The sequence below is a fragment of the Microchirus variegatus genome (genome assembly GCF_963457635.1).
Source record: "Microchirus variegatus genome assembly, chromosome: 6".
Taxonomy (NCBI): domain Eukaryota; kingdom Metazoa; phylum Chordata; class Actinopteri; order Pleuronectiformes; family Soleidae; genus Microchirus; species Microchirus variegatus.
Window position 1 is genome coordinate 12968182 of NC_139807.1, and position 21530 is coordinate 12989711.

A 21530-nucleotide genomic window follows, 5' to 3' on the forward strand; every position below is an offset into this window, starting at 1 on the left:
TGTTGTTTATGACGTTAGCACGTGAAAATAAAGACTACAACGTGGCGGTGGAGAGTCTATGTTTGCATAGCCATAAACTTAGGTAGAGACGAAAGAGGACACAGATATAAATGTATGTCTAAGAGTCTGTAACTATGTTATATTGATCAGGTGGTTTTCACAAGGAGGAACATGTAGTGGGGGAGCAGTTGTGGTTCAGTGTTTTAAGACTTTGGATTTTTTTTTGCTACATCTTTACAGAGTTTAACAGTCACACTTATGGCAAGTCAAACTACAGAATTCAGGTCCCCTGTTTTGGGCACCCCTGGACCCTATCCACACATTCCGAGAAAATATATACGTGTATGTAGTGGATGAAAACTAGAGTAATGTTAATAATACTGCATACATTTGGGGAATCAGAGTATTACTTCAAAGCATTCACTCAGAGTCAGTCAGGACGCTCTGGGCAAAGGGGTAGAAAAAACACTTCACACACGGGTATGTGTCTCGTAAAAAGGTGCAATCTGTAACAGTCAAATGTGATCTCCCTGCACTGTGATGGTACGTTATCTTTGTCCAATTCATGTGTAAGTGTAATGTTGAAAAACTAAATCCTTAAAAAGATGTGATCCCTGTAGATACAAAGCGAATCGGTCTGTGACTGTATTTCACAGGTGTGTTAAAGTGTATCTTCTGCGATTTGTCAATAAAATATATTGTCGCTATAAATTTGAAAAAAAAAAAAAGACAATTTACAGATTACACCTTGTGGAGTGGAGAAAATCTTTAAAGCAGCAAAAGGTAAAATCACACCATCTCAAAGAGAAAAAACTAAATAAAAATTCCAGTGACATCCATAGGTTTGTTTGTTTTTTTCCCACCAGAGACCTGCACATCACAGACCATGGTGAAAATATTGTAAAAATAAATACATAAATACATACAAGGGTAATCCATCCTTACATACACACACATATTGTATCATAAAATAAGATAGTCATAATATAATTATAAAATTTGTATGTACAAGTGCATAGTCCATATGCGTCCAAGAAGAGGCCAAGCAACGACGTTTCCTCACTTTGTTTAGGATTTTAGGGTTTGGTGTGTGTGTTGTGGTGTGCATGGCACTTACAGTACAAGATAACAGGGGTCACACACACCAGTGAGCACTGTGCTGTTTCGTCTCGTCTGGCCTCCAGAGTCAGTGGCTTATTAGTGGGTCAAAGTTCACAGGTCAGAAGTTGAGAGGTACGCGGCCACCGGGTGTGTCCGATTCTAGTGTGCGCGTCCGGAAGAGCTGTGTGAGTGCGAACACGGAGGAGATGAGCACAGTGCAGCGTTTGGCCAACAGTCTCACCCCGTCGGTTTCCCCTTGACCCAGTCCAGACCCAGCGACGCCTACGCTCTTAGCACCGGTTCCAGCCGTCTCAACAGCCCCGACAAACTCTCGGTACAGACCCACTATCTCCTTTAGCTTTTCCATTGGCTGCTGACTGTCATTGTCCTCGTCTCTGTGGACCAGACTCGCATTATGGCAAAAGTCACAGCCAGTGCACGAGTTTGTTCGCAAGCAGGCAGCAGACAACTGAACCAGAGCACTGAAGCTGTTGGATAAAGAACGTAAGGCTTCATCAGGGGCCCAGCCTACACGTGTGGCCCGTTGACACCCAGATGCCAGCCGTCGAGCCTCGGCTTGGAGAAGACTCCTTTCAGCCTCTGTCATGAAGACGGGACCTGTCCCAGTACAGTTTGAGGCCGTTGCTAGGTTAGTAGCTTCTTCAGTTCCGTTGTGATTTAGGTCCGGCCCTACTTTTATGAAAGCCTGCTTTGAGTCTTGACATAAAGTTTGTTGTTGCTCCAGTGTTCCACACTCTAAGACCAGGAGAAGCTGATCTATATCTTGACGAAGGGAGGCAAAACCTCCCTTCAGCCCACTGTAATTCTTGTTAGTGAGAGAGCGAAGAGGACCACCAAAAGAGGCCGTAGGGGAAACTGGACGTGAAACTAAAGGACTGAGTTCAGAGGAGGCGGTGGAGAATGTAGAGAGTGGTCGGGGGTTGTCTCTGAGCAGAGACAAAATATTGGGTTTTGGAGGTGGTATCGAGGGAGAGGGGACAGCTGGCTGCCCGGTAGGTTTTGGCCGCGTGCGACGCGAAAACTCGTAAACAGTAAGCTCCTCGTCGAAACTAATGCCGTCCTCCGTGTCTCCACTGAAGCAGTTGGCATAGACGGTGCGGCAGCTACACACTTCCTGGTGCTCCTGTGGTGGAGTGCTGTCTGCGTGTGAGGAGGTCGGCGAGTCACCGCCAATTTGCATGTTGGACACACCTCCCAATCCCACCGCTGAGTGGGGTCGTGACTGAGGCTGCTCCGATGAAACATTGCCACTGTGTGCGCTGTTCACTTTAAAATTCAGATTTGGATGTGAGCCATTTGTCCCATTTGCTTTCTTCATGTGTGAGGTCACGTCCTGGGCCTCTTTGATAGTTGCTATGACAACCTCAGCTCCATCCTCTAATATGTTCATTTTCCCTCCTGATTTGGAGCCGGCATCTTTTTCCCTGACAGGGGTTTTGTTTAAGTCTGATAAACCACTTGCTACAGACAATCCAGATCCAAAGCCAGACGTGTCTCCATTAATGGAATTCGTGGAGGGATAATCCAGAGTTCCTAATATCTCCTGGGAACGGGTCATGTACCATGGCAGAGCCTGGATTTTCCCTCTAAGAGCAGACGCTGGTAGCCTGCCTCCCAGGCTGGAGGAGCTGGTCCTCAGGTCTGATCCTGAATCAGATCTTCCCGGCTCTCTGCTTTCTAGGCCTGCAACTCCTTTAGAGTTAGTCGAGGTGAGGGAGGTAGTGAGGGAGAGAGGTGCATCTGTATTTTTGGGTGACAGGCTCTCGTGGCTCTGAGAGACCCTCCGTGGTCCTGATGGGATGCTGCCGTTACGGTTGCTCCAAGGATAGATTCCATTTGGTGGATTTATGCTGTCCTTGAAGATCCCTTTGTTTGGGTCTGTGGGAGAAACAGGGGTGCTAGCAGGTAGTGACAAGGGATGGAGAATAGTGGATGAATTAGGTTTTGGTGGCACTGGAGGGGGGACAGCTGGCTTTGTGCCTGAATTAGATGGAGGAATGGGGAATAGGTTTGGTGGCTTGTTTGCACGTATGGAAGTCCCATTGGCTTGCCTTTCAACTTTATGAGTTTCCTTTTTATCAAGGATGTTCTCTTCATGCTTAGAAATCAAATCAGCTCCATTCTCATGCGTCACATTTTTAATCTGCTTTGTCTCCGTTTGTGGTGTTCTGACCGGCAGAGGTTGCTTGCTGCACCGGACTGCTGTGATCAAAGGTGATGACAGAGGCAGTCCACCGGCACCTGACGTGACAGATTTGAACTCCATGGTGTCTGGCTCCATCTCCAGGAGTTCAGAAGACAAACGTCCAGAGGCATCCCCATTGCAGTGGGCATATGATCTCCCATGCTGGGGGGACTTTGGAGGAATATTCTGAGGTTTGGGAAGCAGCTGGGGCTTCGGTGCCAGTGGTGGTTTGACTTTAACTTCAGGTTTCTGCGATCGCTTTGGTGAACTGGACTGATGGTTGATGAGCTGATTAGTTGGCCCTTTAATGGTCTCTGCATCCTTCTTTATTTTTGAGGTTTGGGTTTTACTGGCAAGGGGGGAAGAAGACTCTCTCACTGGGGCAACTGAAACATCATTCCAGGTTCCACTCAGCCTGTTAGCATTTTGCCTGTCAGCCAGTTCAGCATCTGTAAACAGAGAGACAAAAAGAAAAGGATCTCTTTTAGTCACACTGATGTCATTGTCACATGTTGATATCCCATAAACACAAGTCAAATACAGATAGATATATTTATATGTCTGAAATTATTTGAACGAACCTGAAAGATCAGGAACTGGGGGAGTAAATCTCTCTTGTGCATCAAAAAACTCATCATCAGACTCTGAAGCAGTCTCTTTGGCTAAGAGAGGTTTAAGGTTGGGTGAAGGAGTGAGGTATAGACTCTCTTCATCCTTGGAGAGGCGCTGCTCAGCTTGTCCTGCTTTGTGCCCTGGAATTGAACTGGTCCTCAGTGGGACTTTGGGTGGGACTTTCTTCTTCTTCCTAATTGGCGATCTTTGAAATGGTGTGCTGTCAATCAACCGCAAATCTCTTGAGCTGGGAATCTTGGAAATGCGTCTGAGTCCCTCAACAACTCCCTGCTCTTCCTGCTCCTCATCATCATCATCATCATCCTCGTCATCACTAGTAGCCTCAGGCGGACTCGGCAGGATCTCAGACTTAGAGAGTTCAGCAAAGCAAAGGCATGAGTTGTCATTGCCCCGGTAATTCAGGTTGGTGGGTCGCAGGGGGCCCTGGTGGCGTTTTGGCTCTAAGAGGTAGGGGTGGTGAACGTCCAAACTCGGAAGGTCGTCGACGGTGCATTGTCCATGGAGTGCATCTGTACGAGACGGGGCTTTAGCTGAGGCACTGCTTTCCTCCAGTGCAGCACTCAAGGAGCCACTGGACAAGCTGGAGAAGCTGCTGGTGACCCTTGGGTCAGTGTGGTACCACGTGGTCCCCAGGTTCATTTCCTCATCCATTACACCAAATTTGCGTATCGTACATCCTGTTGCCCCTGCTTCCTCTTCATCCTCATTTTCTTTACCTTCTGTTGTCACTATTATCTTCACTTCCTGTCTGCCTTGGTGCTCCTCTCTCTCTTTTCGTTCTTCCTCTCTCCGCTTTTCTTCCTCCTCTCTCCTCCTTTCTTCCCAATCCTGACTTGCAGGGTCTGGACGCTGAGAATCCATTGGATCATCTTCATCTGTTGAGTCCTCGGAGTCACTACAGCACCGCGACACATAACCTAAACCAGGAAAAAACACAAACAACACTGATGTTGTTAGCATAGTAGTGAAAGAGAATACATTTCAGTGGTATAACTTGACTTGATTTTATATCCGTACCCGTACTGGCTGTTGACATACATCAACACGTGATTTAAAAATGTCAAAATCAAATAGCCAAAGCCAGAAAGTGACAATTTTAAGTGAAACAGTTTTTGCTCACTTGATAGGGATTCATAGCACACGCCCTCTATTACGCCGAACCTCCCACACACACCTTCTTCAGCAGGAATCCGGTGCACCCTCACTTTTGGGCGCCCCAGACGGAAGACATTGACATTGGGGTCCACCATGAGTTTGCAGTAGCCTCCCAGCAGACAACCTAAGTCTTTGGCTGCCAGAGAGTCCATCAGTAAGGCAAATGGCTGTGAGGGGGAGGGTAATACAGAAGATAAGGTAAAGCAGTAGATTGATTAAAGCCAAGGGGAGAAAAAGGGAGAAAAGGAAGTGGAGTGGGAGAAAGAATGAGAGACAGTTATCTTTGAGACAAGTGAATCAGTTTTAAATAGCTACCACATTCTCCCTTAGGCTTCATATGCTGTGTGTATTGAAGGAGAAATGCCTGACCTATATTTTGCTTTAGCCTTGGTGCAAATCTAATGTAGTGAGTGACTCCATTTTTCACATCTGCGTGAGAGTACGAGCGCCTACATGACGATGAATAATTGAGCTGAGTATTTCAATGACCATATACTGTATGTGTGCCCTGTGTCCTCCGTACCTTCATGTCATGCAGTGAGATGCGCAGCAGGCTGACTTTGTCAGACTCTGAGAGCAGCTCAACTCGACTGATGCTGCTGAACTCGACCAGAGTAGAGATCACATTGAGCTTGTGGTTGATGATCTGACTCATTCCATACTTGGCTCCAACCAGCAGGCTGACCAGCACCTCCCTGTCCTGAAGCTGAGAGGAGATGAGAGTGACAGAAAGGCATGACGCATGGCTTCCAGGTTGGCTTTGTACTTTATGTTTAACAAATGGAACCACCACCAAGCCACAACACTTACCATCATAGTAGCTGTGTAAGATCGTCCTCCATATGAAATGAGCTCTCCCAGCTGAGTGAGGTAGGCCAACCGAGCCTGAGTAGCAGATATGACCTACAACACCACAGTGGGCATCAAAGAAGATGGAGGGATGACAGTGAGAGCAGGGCAGGCAGACGGCAAGGAGTCACAAAGAATGGCACAAACAATGCTCTCCACAGAAAAATATGCTTAATTTTTCCCAGAAATATTACACAAGCCCTGCACCCACTTAGTCCTTCTTAATTACCCTCCATACAGCCACCATCTAGAAGGAGATTAACAGTCACTGTAATAGTCAACTGCTAAACTCCCACTATTAATCTCTCCTTCTTGCTTCTCAGTGCTTCCTCCCACTCATCCATCCATCTGTTTCCACTGTACCTTCTGACGTGGCTCTAGCAAGGACTGGATCTTTTTGAGGTGGTAGCTGATGGCTTTCCTCAAGTCTTTTTCCCTCATGTTGCTCAGCAGTGTTGGAGAGATGAAGCTGTCCAGGCCAAACTCCTTCCTGTCAGGGAAATCCAAGCGATATGCACTTAAGAACTCACTCATTTTAAATGACGGTAAAAAGCTGATAGTGGACTTACAGTTCACCACATGTGCTGTGCATTTGTTTTCATTTTAAATTTAAAGGTGGTGCAACAAGCAACATCTCAAGCAACAAGCATCTATCTATCTATCTATCTATCTATTCGTGATATCTGCTGCTGTTGTTTTTCCCACAGCTGCCACTAGATGTTAGTAAACAACAAGAATTTAACGGTCTGTCCCTTTAATTGTAGCTAGTACAAACTAATTAGTCACTGAGACGATGCTTTGAGAAAGTGCCTCTTTGTCCCTTTTTTGTTATTTTCAGCTTTGAAGTGTAAAAGAACAGAAAAACAACAGTGTCACACAGATTAAGACACCTGTAATAGGACATAAACACACTCTGACCCACAAAGATAATTTCCCATCACATTCATAGATTAGGCCTTTTGTGATCCCATTCAAATCAGAATGATTTCAGTGTTAAATCAGGCTCAAACCATGAAAACATCACATTTGACTCACGTAATACTCTTGATAGAGGCCCTGGTCTGTCCACAACTGTCCAGTCTCTCGTGCATATGCAGCGCTGCCAGACGAAGTGCGGTGTTACACTTCATCTCGACTGCGAAACGCTCCTGCAGCACGTCCGCCACACTCTGGAAAAAAAGGCAGAGTCACAGTGTGATGCATTAAAATAAAGAAATAATGATAATAGACAACTAAAAAGCAAAAAAAAACGGTATAATTATTTAATATAACAACTTGCTTAGACATTACGAAATGCCACATTCAGCGAATAAACATATCTGTAAGTAAACTTACACTGGGACACCCGAGCTACCTTTTCTAAAGCAAAAACAAACACAGCAGGACAATTGAACAATAAATCAACATGACAGAAGTGGGACTTCCAGTGCTTTACTGTGCAGAAAAATATGCAAAGACAACATCTGGCTTTGAGGCTTTTCACCCAGGATTTTATAAAATAAATGAAGTGTCAAAGCTGAATTGCATCAGAGAGTATCAGAATGCAGGAGGTGAACACGTTCTTTGTTATGAACAAGCTAAAAAAAAGGTCATACATTTTATTACACAAGATGAACTAATGCCAAGAAAGAAAAACAAGGAAGCAAGAGTATTAGAAGTAAAACTAGATTTGGCACTGTGTAAACATTTCGACGAGAAGGAGCCCAACCTCTTATTATGTTAAAGATCGACAGAGAAGGAGGTGAAGATAGAGTAGCCTTCTCTGACCTGTAAGAAGAGGTACTCAAAGGTGGAGGGGTCATCCTGCAGCAGGTCCACGGGGTCTCTGGGGATGAAACACACCCTGAACAAACATCGGTAATCATGGGAGTCTTTTTTCTGCACCACCTGGGGAAGACAAAAACAGAGACACATCGATGAATACAAGGCAACAACTCATTGACCGTACTGTCTCGTCAGCACGGCTACTAGTGTTCTTGAAAGTGAAAAGTGACAATAAAGTTAAAGGGATAGTTCAGGCATTGACGTCACTGAAAGCACCAAAAAATGCTCGCTCTTCCACACCAAAGTCCATAGAGGAAATCTGCGTTTTTTAGCTTAACACACTCGTTCAGTTAGTTTGTGTCCCTTAGGTAAATCTAAATGAAGGATTTTTTGCTAAAAGCAGCAGTGGATTAACATCTCGTGTGTGCCGTGATGTTAAATCACAGATTGTCTCGGGGGACTTTGGTGTGGGAGTGAGAAACTTGTGTTCAACTGGAAAAGGCTGTCTAAAGGTGAGAGAAAGTAGTGGACATAACTCTCAAGAGATCAAGCAAGCACTGAGTTTATTAGGTGAGCCTTTTCTTAATTGGTTAAAATGTATTTTCCCTTCTGTCCCTGCTGGCACAGCCATGTTATCAGTGTGAGAAAATAACCAGCTCCCAGGTGGATCTATGGAAAAGAAATCTCAAACTGACGCTTACAAAGCTGAACTATCCCTTTAAGTAGTGGTAGTTTGTAATTAAAACGGTTGACTTTACCTTCTGTATGTGCTCATCTTCATGCAGCAGCAGGAGTTTGGTGATGCTGTACTGTTGCTCGAGCACCAGGGAAAAGTTCTCGATGGCCCGGATGGACAGTTTATTTTTCAGAGTGAGAACAATGTCCTGAAATGGGGAAAAAAACAACATTTCAGACAAACATGTTTCATTCCAGTCTGCTGGTGGCAGACGATCAAATCCGATTTCCCCCTCTCAGTTTGCCTCTGGTCAGAAATACAACCTGAAATACACAACAATATTAATGTAATAATAAAAGCAGCCACCAGAACAGACAGGGACCTCCTGGTGGTAAGTAACTGACCCTATGAACTATCAAATGAGATTTGCTGGTCTGGTTGCGGCCAAACTTTACATTTTTACAATTTCCAAAATCATCCGCTCGTCCCTCCCTTTCCCAGGGAAGGATGTCATTGCCTCCAACGAATCAATTTATCTGCCAGTTGATGAGGTTTTTCTTTGCGTACTAAGTTCCTGCTTTAAAATGCAAAACAAAGGTTCTTGCTGGTTGCATTAGAAGCATTTAAGTTCATATATAAGGCTATGAAAACCAAATGATTTAAACCTATAGGAAGTATATTAAAGTTCAATATACCTTCCTAAATGTTATACACTGGGTCTTTAAGAACAGTTATAGCAGCTGCAGTCTTCCCACACAACTGTTTATCCCCCTTGGGGCAATCCCACTAAAACCTGTGGTTAAGGCCTGGGAATAATGATGGTGGTAATAAGGAGATAAAATGACAGTAATGCCATGTTATTTCCACAGTAATACCCGGTTAATACCTTGGTAATGAGAATTACTGTCGGTTACCATCAGTGTAATACCTGCATATTAAAATTCTAGGGGAATCAGAATGAGTAATTACCATATTATTAAATTACATTTACAATTATTACAGGATACAGCAATGTTAAGCATTACCAAACAAACAACTATCTTTACAAGGTCTGCAAACTGCAATGACACCTTTTCGGAGTATTTACCTTGACAGTGGTGGTACCATCAAACTTGAAGGCCTTGGTCTGTCCATTCTCTAAATAGACTTTTAGGACGTTGGGCAGGAAGAGAAGAGAGTTTCCCTGGTGAAGAGATGCGAGGGTCAAAAGTTCAAATACAGAAGGGAAAAAAAAAAGATATGAAAGATAGAGAAATGAAGACAATTCCTTGGTAGAGTTGTATGAAACGAGATTTTCCCACCTGAGTGTGCCCGTTGACCACCACCTCCTCTGCAAAGCGCACTTTAACTGGATTACTCCTCAGGCGAGCTCTCTTCTCTGCCGACATGATGGATGATTTGGGATTCTGCAACACACACACACACAGACACGTGTATGACACACTCATTCAAAATGGTGCGCGCTGACAAAATCAAGGCTGAGATCATCGACACTGTGAGTCACAAACAGGCACAGCCTCAATCAAAGGGTTGACGCGCATATTTACACGGACATGTCACAGAAGATGTGAGATTACGGTCACATGCTTGCAAACACAGAGAGCTTATGTTTGACTGGTGTAATTACTCTCAGTGTGTGTGTGTGTGCTTTGAGAGGATGTTATTATTGTCCTTTATACTTTGTACTTACGGTCATGTGGCGCAGGATAGTCACATTTATACAGTCCTCCAAGTTCCTGTGTGGAGAAAAGTTACACACACAAACATGTGAACTGAAACATGTGAAAACAAACACACACATATATATATGCACACACACACACACGCAGGAGAACTCATTATCTTTCCGACCAGCTGTCAAGTAAGCAGTCTCACTACTGACCTTTGCCCCATGACACACAAACACACGCACAGATCATCCATACACACTGTGAGAATGGCATTCCAACACATAATAGTGACAAGGCATTTTAGTCACTGGACTGACCAGACACACTGGCCTGACAGACAGACACAAAGACAGACACACGCACACATACACAGACAGATAGATGATCTGCTTTTGCTTTTACCTTAAGATGTTTTCCACCTGCTCAGTGCTCAAATCCTCCAGCACTGCATCATTAATCTGCAGCACCTGGTCCCCAAGGTACAGTATCCCATCTGCAGGACTCCCTGCACACATAAAAATTGAGCACTTGCATTATACAAAAACCCAGCTGCACGCGTGCGGTTGCGCTCGTAGTCATGGTTCACTTTAGGGGATAGCACATAAGACTAAAATGTACATCTTGCAGAGCCCAAAATCACGACCACTGACTCAAGAATCAGCTGGGGACAGGCTTGGTATCATATTGGACACATTAGTCCGAAACTGTCCCCAAACGTGACCGTTAACAGGAAACACACACACATTTGTCCACCATGGCTAATATTCAGCTGCACTCTCCAGGATGTGAGGGGTTACAGTTATTCTGTGTCGCATCCAGATCTGCCTAACTCTGCTTTTTTCCCTGGTTATTTATATTCATTTGTCTTCGGGCAAGAGAGCGCACAGCAGAGGCACAACAAACACACACAAACACAAAGTGTATGTGTGTGTAAACACACTGCATATTTTCACACACGGTGTCTGCCTCCCAAAGCCTGTCTGTCCCTGAGTTTTGAACTGCTGCTGTCTGCATGACACACTGTTCTGTTCTGTACACAAACACACACACACAGGTTCACACACAAATGTAACAAACTACAACTACTTTGTTACTGTACTTGAGTAGAATTTTCAAGTATCTGTACTTTACTTTGTCATTTCCTAAATATAATGTGTACTTTTACTCCCATAAATTTCCCTTCACCATCTTCGTTACTACAAAATAAAAGTTGAGTTGCTTATATAATGCCTGTTTGTTGTCGCTAGTTTTTAGCGGCACCAGCTGTTAGCCGCTCAGCTGTTAGCCGCTCAGCTGTTAGCCGCAGATTTCAGCTCCAAGTGTATGCTGCATTCCAGAGCCCTTCCAAACCAGTTGGACGTGGGACTTATCCTACCTCCAACTAGAAAAAGTACACTGGAATGCCTGTCGAAGTGGGACCTCCTACTAGCAAAGTCGGAGAAAAATGGCGCGCCCACGGAGTCACATGAATAAGGCTATAAACTTTACTTTTCTTTATGTTGACTTGTTTTAGACACAGCAATTTTATCACAACTTGCTTTTCATGTTGAAATTATATCGTCGTTATCTGTTAGCATGAAGATATGTAGGGCTACAGTAAAGGTATACTCATGACGTTACATATCGATATGTATCACTTTTACATTAACGGCTCGCTTATGTATGCAAGTAGACTGAATTGCTGACATTCAAAAAGCAGAAGTGCCGTGAACGTCCATGTTTTCTAACATTCGACTTCAATTGCTGGAATGCTTTGAAGTAGGAGCTAGTACAATACAGGTAGAATAAGTCCCACATCACATTTGTTTGGATGGGCTCTGGAACGCAGCAGTTCCAGCGGCTCGTTGTTTACCGTGTCCGGTACCGAGGCTCTGGTCTCCGGGTTTCTGTTGTACACTCCGGACACCGGGTTTCAGCTATCAACTGTCAACTGAGTGGCCAAACCAATACTTTATACTTTAACTTCTAATACTTAAGCACATTTCATATCAGAAAATCACTCTTGATACATAAGTACAGTAAATGTCAGGTACTTTACGACTTTTATTCAAGTAATATTCTAAAAGGTGACTTTAGCTTCTACCAAAGTCATTGTCTGATCAGAGACTTGTACTTTTACTCAAGTATCACTTTCAAGTACTTTATACAAGACTGAATATAACCAATTAGGTTCTGCCTCAAAAGGACTGAAGACGTAACAAATACAGATACACGCACACAATCAAGTCCCTTCCCTTCTTTGTCTTTTTTTATTCAATCCTTCTTCCTCATCCACCACTTCATACCTCTATTCACCTCCCTCCTTGCACTCTTTCACACCCATTATTTAGTTCTCTGGACATTCCTGGAGCTGGTCTGCCTGTTGGCTTCCTCTCTGCCCGTTAAATCCTCTGTTATCACCCATCTTTCACTCCCTCTCTATCTAGCTCTCTGTTTGGCATGAGATTACAAAGAGCTGGTGGCAGGGTGGAACCCTTCTTTGTACCATTATCATTTTTAATTTAAAGCACAGGAATCAAAGTAATGGATCAGCAGCAGCCTTCCTTATTCTCCCACATTCACACACACACACACACACACGCTCTCTCAATCTCCTCCATCAAAGTTGCTTAAATGAAAAGGGATTGAATCGAGACAGGAAGAGCAGGTGGCTCTGTTCTCTGACTCACTGCTGGCATTCAAACAGAGACGACGGTGCCAAAATATGTTTTGATTGTGTGTGTAAATGTGTGTGAGTGTGTGTGAGAGAGACAAAGAGTGTGTAAATCTGTCAGGCTGCAGACGGTGCCCTGTCACATGAAGCAGGTGGTCATTTGGAGAGAAATATCACACTCATCCTCCACAAACACATGGACGCCAAACATTATGTGCCGCTTACCTGTGGCGATGTCCCTGACCAGCAGGGGTGCGTTTGTGGTGAGGGTGAAGCCATGTCCAGTGCTGCTGTCCAGGACCGGGTCCCTCGTGATCTGCAGTGTCAGCTTGGCCTGAAAGTTCTGATTGGACAGACTGTTGGAGCGCTGTGACCTCCCATCGCCTAGCAACCGCTCTCTGAAGAGGGTGAAAACAAGAGGGACAGGTTACCTGAGTGAAGACGACAACACTGTGGTCGTTGACCAATAAATTGAGGTTTTAAAGGTTATGATTGTAATTTATCAAACATCTCTTGGAAATGATTTATTTACCAATTAAAAATGATATTAAGTGTTACAGATATAGCTGTAAAATAGTGGCTACATTATGCAGTAAAATGTGCTCTTGTCTTGATTTATATTGTGATTTCACCTGAAGAAAGTGGGTGCCCATATAGAAAGTTTAGGGAAACGATGGTCACCATGTGAACATGCTCACAATATGAATGTAGCTAGAGTTTTAAAAAGTACAGGACAAGTTAACATTTTCAGGAAATTATGTTCATACAAAATAGTTTTAGATCAGGGTTCCTCACTCCTGGTCCTGGAGAGCCACTGTCCTGCAAGTGTTTCCCTGCTCTAACACACCTGATCCAAATGGTCAGCTCGTCAGTAAGCTCTGCTGAGGCCTGATAACGACCCATTTATTTGAATCAGGTGTGTTGTGAGTATATTACAATCCGTCCAACTTGTTCACAAAATTAAACTTATGCTAAGAGGGGGATTGGGGGTATTTAAGGGGATAAGGGGGATTTAGGAAAATGACATCCTCTCCCTCGACATGGTCAGACTGGCAGTTCGCTGAGCTTTCCTCTGCTCTGACTCCTCTGTTGAGAACGAGAAACCACTCACTCGGTGGACAGCGAGGGAATAACAGAGTCTTGAAAGCATATTTGTGGTCGACTGCGGGGTGTGTGTGTGTTTGGGACAGTCAGGGTTTGAATATGTACTCAAATATGCATTATGTGTGAATGTGTGGGTGTGCGGAGGCAATTACAGCGTGCGTTTATGTCTGTGTGGTGATAGATAAATCAAATTTATTTTCATTTTTCCTTTTCTTATGGTTTTTAAGGGCATTTTTTTGTGTTTACATCCCTTTCTATTTACAATCACATTTTCTTAGCACACTACATCTATTCTAAATGATTTATACCCTACATGTTTTTTTCTTCACTGCAGGATCTGGGCAGCAGACCTTGGAGTGGATAATGCTGTTTTCTTCACTCTGTAACTCCACTGGTTTGTTATTCTTTTCTATAACGTCTTTTAGTGTTGCTGACGAAGGGTTTCTGTCATGTTGGAATTTTCTGCTTACTACAACTGGTTGTGTGGTGCCATCACTTTTTTCTTTTTGCTGCATAACCGTCTAAATCCAATCTGCTTCCTCATGCAGAAGGCGTGGACTTTTTTCAAAGGTGTGAATCAGTTGTGAGACACATTGTCTATTCTGTACCTGCTGAGCGAGTCCCGCGTGCGTCGTATTATTGTTCCCACCACCTGCTGCACTCGACTCGCCCTCCGAGCTGGAGACCTGCTCCTACATCGCTCCTTCTCCTCCATTTATCTGAAAAGACAGAGTGAGGGACGTGAGGCACAATCCCTAAGACGCAAAGACACAAACAAAGAAGATAATGTAATGCTGAGAATAACCAGATATGTGAACAAAGGAAGTGAGTCTGAGAGACACATTCACTACACCATTGTAAATAGACAGAATTTATAACATAATTATGCTAAAATAGTGTGTTCACTAAAACTCTGCAGCTGTTTCCTTTCTGCTTATCCAGGCTTTTAAACCTGGGAGTGGTGTGGACGACATGATGAAGGGCTGTGGGAGGGAAATCTTGAGGTGTGAGGTTTAGACCAGTTAAGCACTGAACCTCTACTTTAGAATTCAATCAATAATCACTAAGAAGACGTCCATTACATAAGAGTTTGTTTATGTTTTACATGTAAGAGGAAGAATGGTTTTGAGATTAAGATTTCACGGCTCATATAATGTGTTTACCAGTGTTGTAATGTAATGAAGTACAAATACTTTGTTAGTGTACTTAAGTAGAATTTTCACTTAGTTTAACTTTTACTTTTACTTTTACATTTCCTAAATAAAATATGTACTTTTACTCATATACAATTCCCTTAACCATCTTTGTTGCTAGAAAATAAAAGTTGAGTTTGGTTACAAGCTAAGTAAGCTAGTTGTTTTTAGCGGCACCAGCGGTTAGCCACTAAGCTGTTAGCCGCTTAGCTGTTAGCCGAGAAGACAACCAATATTTTTACTTTTACTTCTAACACTTAAGTACTTTTGCTCAATCTAAAGTGACAACTTCATATTTAAAACACGGCTCTAAATGAGTAGTCTTTTCAGCAGATGTTCAACTGTTGTCTTGAGACTTACTTCCCTGGCCGTTGTCCTACAGAATTTGATATTTTGACCCCACAAGGCAGACAAAATGAGGTGGAAAAGTTTTGGCAGGAATGTAACGTCCCAGACCTGATCAATAAAGCTAAAGATGATGGATGTGTTGCCTGAAACCAAATGATCCGTAGCTCGGGCAGTCTACACTAAGAGCTTAGTTTGATTAGCTCTCTGAAATAAAAACACACAAAAGAGTTATCTGGCAAGCTACCACGACAGTCTGGGACATTGCGAAACATTGCGATTACCTCGCTGTACTTTAAGATCTGATTTATGTGGAAACAATACATGCTGCATTGCAATCAATAGAGGATGAGGAGGAATACTGTTGAAAGTTTAGTCGTGTTAATGAGAGAGAAAACAAAATTGATTTGTACTTTTTTGAAAGAAACAATCAGCAGCTTAAACAGTGACCGTTGACTGTAGAACCAGCCTCCCTTAGCAGCAAAGCACGAAGCTCAGGTGGTTAAGAAGATTAGAGGCCCTCGTTCGTTCTGCACGGGCCTACACTGATCAGGGTGTCGCTTTATAAACACCTACTGCTTATCCAGCTTGATACATACACTGACATGTATGAGGAGGGAAGACTGGGACGAGGTAGCGGACAGCTGTACATGAGGAAGTGGCAGTGACAGTTGGCACGCCACGCATTCAGAACAGAAACTGACAATCGGCTGCAAAGTTATCCTGATATACAGGATTTCTAGTAGATGTCCTAAAATTGTGCTTGATTTGCTTGTTTTATATGCGTGTGTTACACATGCTTTAGTGCTGCAAACAGTGCAGAATCATATGACTTTTGTTGTTGTCAGTCTTTAACTTTCTTCCTTCTCTCTCTCTCCCTCTCTCTTTCTCTTTCACCTCTCTGTCCTTGTCGAGTCAGGGACTCGTCTCCAATGACAGTTCTCTGGTCAGCAGCAGCAGCCAGACATTTCTTTTTATCCATGCACATCCTGAGACATTGGATCAAGACACTGACAATCCTCACTCTACAGGAACAGCCCATCTTTATAAGTGAAATAAAGCAGATATAGATATGCAATGTAAGCACTGACATTAATACGTGCATTAGCATAGATGGTTCTTCCCATTACTATGTCAAAATCCTTTTTTTCAGCACAACCGAGACAATCTGATGAAAAAAAATATTTCATTTTCACTTACTTTATAAATACACCTGAAAAAATTACTCAGAAAGTCATATATGACAATATGTGAAATTTGTAAATATGTAACAGTTCAACGTTTGCTTGGCTCCTTTTTAATGAAATTTTTTTTTTTATTATTACTACTTAAAAATGCGATTAAAACTTTGACTCGACAACAAATAGGAAGACGGAAAAAAGCATTTTGTAAAGCCTGACTATGTGACCTATAAACCAGTGTTGTCAACATTAACGCATGACGCAGTTTCCATGACGACTGACCGGAAAAAGACGTGTGTGACGTCATGTTTACGTGACTCCGGATTGTTAAAATTAGTCTCTAAAGTAACGCTAAACTTTAAAAACAGAGGCACACATACGCAGTACACAGGTACGCTGGTTATTTGTAGCGCTGCTCTTTTCCTTTAATAAACAGACCGCTCCAGTTCCACTGTAGGCGCGCTAACCGGAGCACTAAAGGAGCTAATGCAGCTAATGGAGCTAACTGCTAAACGGTGCCTGGACTCCAGTGTCACGGCACGTAAACATGACGTCACATGCGTCTTTTTCCGGTAAGTCGTCATGGAAACGGTGTCATGCGCTAACGTGCGTTAACCTAGTGCCCACCTCTACTATAAACACACACACCCAGGATGTCCATATAAGGAGCTGTGTATTATTCCCACAGCAATTTATTGTGGGTTGCGCCTGCGGCACACATTCGTGCCGCTTGAGCGCTAAATATTCTCAGTGAAAATAAGCTGTTAAACGCGATACACGCTAAGCTTCTGGGAAACGTGAAATGAATCCAGTGCAGAGGAAATACAAACCAATACTTTTGGAGGCTCAAATGTCACGTTACATACTTTCACATTTTAGGACACCCTACACCATAACTTTTTCAAGACTGTGTGTGGATGACTCACCGTGATGTGGCTTGTCTCTTCAGGACTCCAGAACACAAATACCCTCTTGCCCTCTGAGACATCAGCTCTGCAACCCCTCCAGGACTGGCTGAAGAGAGGAGGAGGGGGGTCCTTGCGATCATCAGGGCCAATCCCAATCTGGTGCGGCCACCTGTGAGGAGCGATGTGACATCCTGTTAAAACCCAGAAACAAGATGCTCCTTCACAAAAACTTCAAGTGACCAGTTATCAAGTCTGATAAAGCTGTGATTGACGCTGGATTTTGAACCTGTTTTTAAGCAGCACGACTGTGTTCCAGTTGTTGACAGTTTCAGAGTGAGCACGAAAGCATGTCAAGCAAAACAGATGTGAGTCCAAAGCAGCTATGTGGTTGTGGTTTTCCAAGAGGCCCCTCCTCTGGTCCCCAAGGCTTGCTCTCTCTTTCTTTCTCCCTCTCTCTTTCTCTACTCCTCCACTGCCTCAGAAGTGCATGGCAAAGTGGAGACCAGCAGCCACTCCATCTCTGTCTGGTTGTCTAAATTAAAGTTTCATATTCCGCCCAGTTCAGATAACATAGTTCTCTCAATGCGCACTCAAAAAGCAAAGAGGACAGCCTGTGAATCCTGATGTGTCAGAGAAAGAAATGACGCCAGGAAAACATAGATCTTAGCCAGTAATAAAAGAGGACAAGTCTTTCATATGAACATCAGGGCTGATTTGGCTGAAACCTTAGCCGGCCCCTGGTTTGGGGAGAAAAACACACTGTGGGAATGCTTTGTTGTGAAAAGCCTGGCTGTTGAATTAGTGGAGACAGTAAGTAAACATTCTCGATCTGGTCTGAAGAAACCAGCTCATTTTGTTCTTGAGTGTTGATCTGTAGTGATGACTCTCTCACTCCACAAAGCTTTCATCGAGAAGAAGGAGCCAAAAATCCAGGAATTGATAGTCCCATCTGTGCAGCTCGTCCACCAGGCCCTGTGTCCCTCACACAGAGCTCTTTCGTGAGGCCCGTGTGTCCTAGACCTAGACCCACACACCGACGACTGCAGGGCATATGAATAATGCATGGGGCTAATGCAGCTAGCTCGGCTTCCACCGCCTCTTTCTGCCACTTTGCCAACACAGGCAACAAGAGGAGTGGAGCAAAGAGACATGCAGGAGAGATGTATGGGGGTTGAGGAGGTGGGGAAAGGGGAGCGAGAGAGGGAAGGGGAGTACAGAAGGGCTGAGGAAAAAAAGGGAAGGGACACAGAGAAGAGAATTGGTCAAGGCAAAGAAAAGAGAAAAAAGACAGGATATTGGAGGGGGGAGAGGAAAGGGGGAGAATTTTAAAGAGGGTGAAAAGGGTAGCGGCACAGAAACGAGGGAGTGAAGCTGCAGGAGAAGAAAAGAGAGGACAAAAGTGTGATGTAAAGGAGTCCACTCACCAGGAAGAGTGAAAAGAAGGCTGATTAATGCAGCATTTCTCCTCCAACTGGGAGCAAACAAAGCCGGGCGGCAGACGTTGATGTACTATCAATCATCCCCTTTGCTTGCTTCAAATAAAGAGACTGACCCCTCCTTCTAATGACGTGACACATCTCTCCATTTGATTCCCAGTTTCAAATCCGAGATAGCAAAGCTGTGAGCTGGTGATGAGTCTGCTCCTAATCTGGATCGGAATCAATAGTAATCGCGAATGCTGTCCTCCACTGCCGTGTCCTTAAGTCCCCAATCCGCCTGCACACACAGCTCATCAGCGATTCCTTGCAGTCTTGTCTGACTTCTCACTCACTCACCCCTCCTCCAATCTCCACTGTACAAGGAGAATATTTGTATGGAGCATGCCATTAGGTAACGAAGGCTGTCTCAAGTCTTGTGTTTCAGTGTTTCTTAGACAACCCCCCCCCCCTCTCTTTTCCCGGCTCATTTTCCCACACAATGTGTCTCTGTCTTGGACAAAACAGACAGTTATTCAATCCTGTTGCCGGGTTTGAGTCCACATGCAGTTCATAGAAGCACTCCGCTCTCTCCACAGGGGGTTTGAGAGGTGGAAATGAACTGGCAGTGTCTGTGCACCCAGCTGGATGGAAAACAGCCCAATTATTGCTGCTGGGTTGGACAGGGTTACTGGAGGTCAGATCAACCTGTGCACGGCCCAGAGAAGCTGCATATGCCAACGAGAGGCCTGTATCAGTAATAAACATGTCGCTTAGCTTGTGTAAATGAAGATGGGACTCTTCCAGCTGTTCCTAATGCAGTTACAAACACTCAAACTCACATGACATGGCTCTTGTGCGATGATTTGGAAATGGAGAATCGCTCAAGAGGTAACCTGACTCTTGCAGAAGCCTGGCGAACTGGCTAGCTTTTATTTAGAATGGAACCCCCCCCCCCTACACACACACACATGTGCACACAAATACATACACACATACTCTGGATACAGCTGCATCAAACGAGGCAGCAGCAGCAGCAGCAGTAGGGGTTGGTTCAGAAAGTCGACAATTCCTTTTGGCTCACACAGTCTCTTGGACTCAGAACCCAGTGATCACTCAGCCCACTTGGCAGGAGATTTTGTCTGGATGACCTGAGGTGAAAGTGATGTCTGTTTATGAGAAGCATCTGGAGAGCTCCCCCCTCGTATATTTTGTCGGTGAAATATTTCTGTTGGCCAAATTGCTAAATTAGATTCGGTACATACATCATATCCACCGTTGAATTAAAAAACCTGGAGAGGAAAGGATACAACCATCAAGCTGTAAATGTAGATTTATAGATTGTTTTACTTCAATGATCTCACTGTAAAGACATTGCTTTGTTGCAACTGAGTTAGGATGAAGATTAAAGGTCCACTGTAGTATTTGGGACGGTTTATTGGCATAAATGCAGTAAGTAAGTGTATAATCACTTTAGAATTAAAAGTTTGTTTTTTATAGACTTAGAATAATCTTTTTTATATGAAGCCGCCATGTTGTGTCATCATTTTTCTACAGCCGTCTAAATCGAGAAAACATCCTTTCTGTTCACAGGGTACGTCACGATGCCAATAATATCACGATACTTGATTCTGTGATAATCAATATGTTGCAAGACAATCATATAGTGATACATCACAATATCTGTCTCACTGAAGAAAACAAAACATCCGTGAAAAGTTAAAAGTGCAGGATTACACTATTTATTCACAACATAGAGAACAAAGCTCATAAAGTCTATGTATTGAACGTGGATAGGGCATCTCTTAACGTAGCTTTCTCTGCCATTATCCCACTGTAAACTCCTTTTCTTCGGTCAGGTAACTTCTGCCCAAGTTTCCCTCATTCATTTGAGCAGCGCCACCACGAGGAGACATTAAATAATGGAGTTTGCACACATGTTCTTCCCATGTGTCTGTGGGTTTTCTCCAGGTTCCCTGGCTTCCTTCAACAGTCCAAAATCATGCAGATTTGGGCATTAGGAAAATTGGACACTCGAAATTGACCGTAGGTGTGAGAGTGAGAGTGAATGGTCGTTTGTCTCTATATGTGGCCCTGTGATGGACTGGCAAACTGTCCAGGGTGTACCCCGTCTTTCACCCTATGTCAGCTGGGATTGGCAGCAGTGGAGGATAAAGCTGTAGAAAAAGGATGGATTGGTGGATGGATAGATTTCTGTTTCTGTTTATCCTGTGGTACACTCTTAGAAATTAAAGTGCTAAGTAGAACCATATAAGGTTCTTCGGCTTGTCCTCATAGGAACACCCTTTTTGGGTTCTTAATGGTTCTTACTGGAACCATTAGTCTTACCAAGAACCCTTGAAAAAGCCTTTCTTCGGGAAAGGGTTTTTCAGAAGCAAATGTTTCCAGGTAGCCAGTGAGTTAGATGTTTCCCTGCTCAAACACACCTGACTCAAATGGTCAGCTCGTCAGTAAGCTCTGCTGAAGCCTGATAATGACCCATTTATTTAAATCAGGTGTGTTGGCGCAGGGAAACACCCTAAACATGCAGGACAGTGGCTCCCCAGGACCAGGAGTGAGAAACCCTGGTTTATGCTATGATTTTGCCCCTGTAACAATCTATCTATCAGCTGTAATCATCCATTGATAGTCGCAGTGCGGCTGGACATGACTGACA

The 21530-nt window shown here is 43.8% G+C and overlaps 2 protein-coding genes across 2 annotated transcripts in view; both read right to left on the reverse strand.

Annotated features, from left to right (window-relative positions):
- The window catches only part of LOC310928837 (neuronal acetylcholine receptor subunit alpha-9-II), a gene marked incomplete at both ends in the record, with an annotated part of 158899 nt that overhangs the window by 37747 nt on the left and 99622 nt on the right, over positions 1 to 21530 (reverse strand). The window lies entirely within an intron of this gene.
- On the reverse strand, positions 1220 to 14526 carry frmpd1b (FERM and PDZ domain containing 1b; the record flags this gene model as incomplete). Its single annotated transcript, XM_083890613.1, has 15 exons — positions 1220 to 3756; positions 3889 to 4857; positions 5061 to 5262; positions 5619 to 5801; positions 5906 to 5998; positions 6308 to 6434; positions 6980 to 7113; positions 7712 to 7831; positions 8467 to 8592; positions 9472 to 9567; positions 9686 to 9790; positions 10075 to 10120; positions 10457 to 10559; positions 12933 to 13105; positions 14420 to 14526. The coding sequence occupies 15 exons, from the start codon at positions 14524 to 14526 to the stop codon at positions 1220 to 1222; spliced, it is 5121 nt and encodes a 1706-aa protein (XP_083746739.1).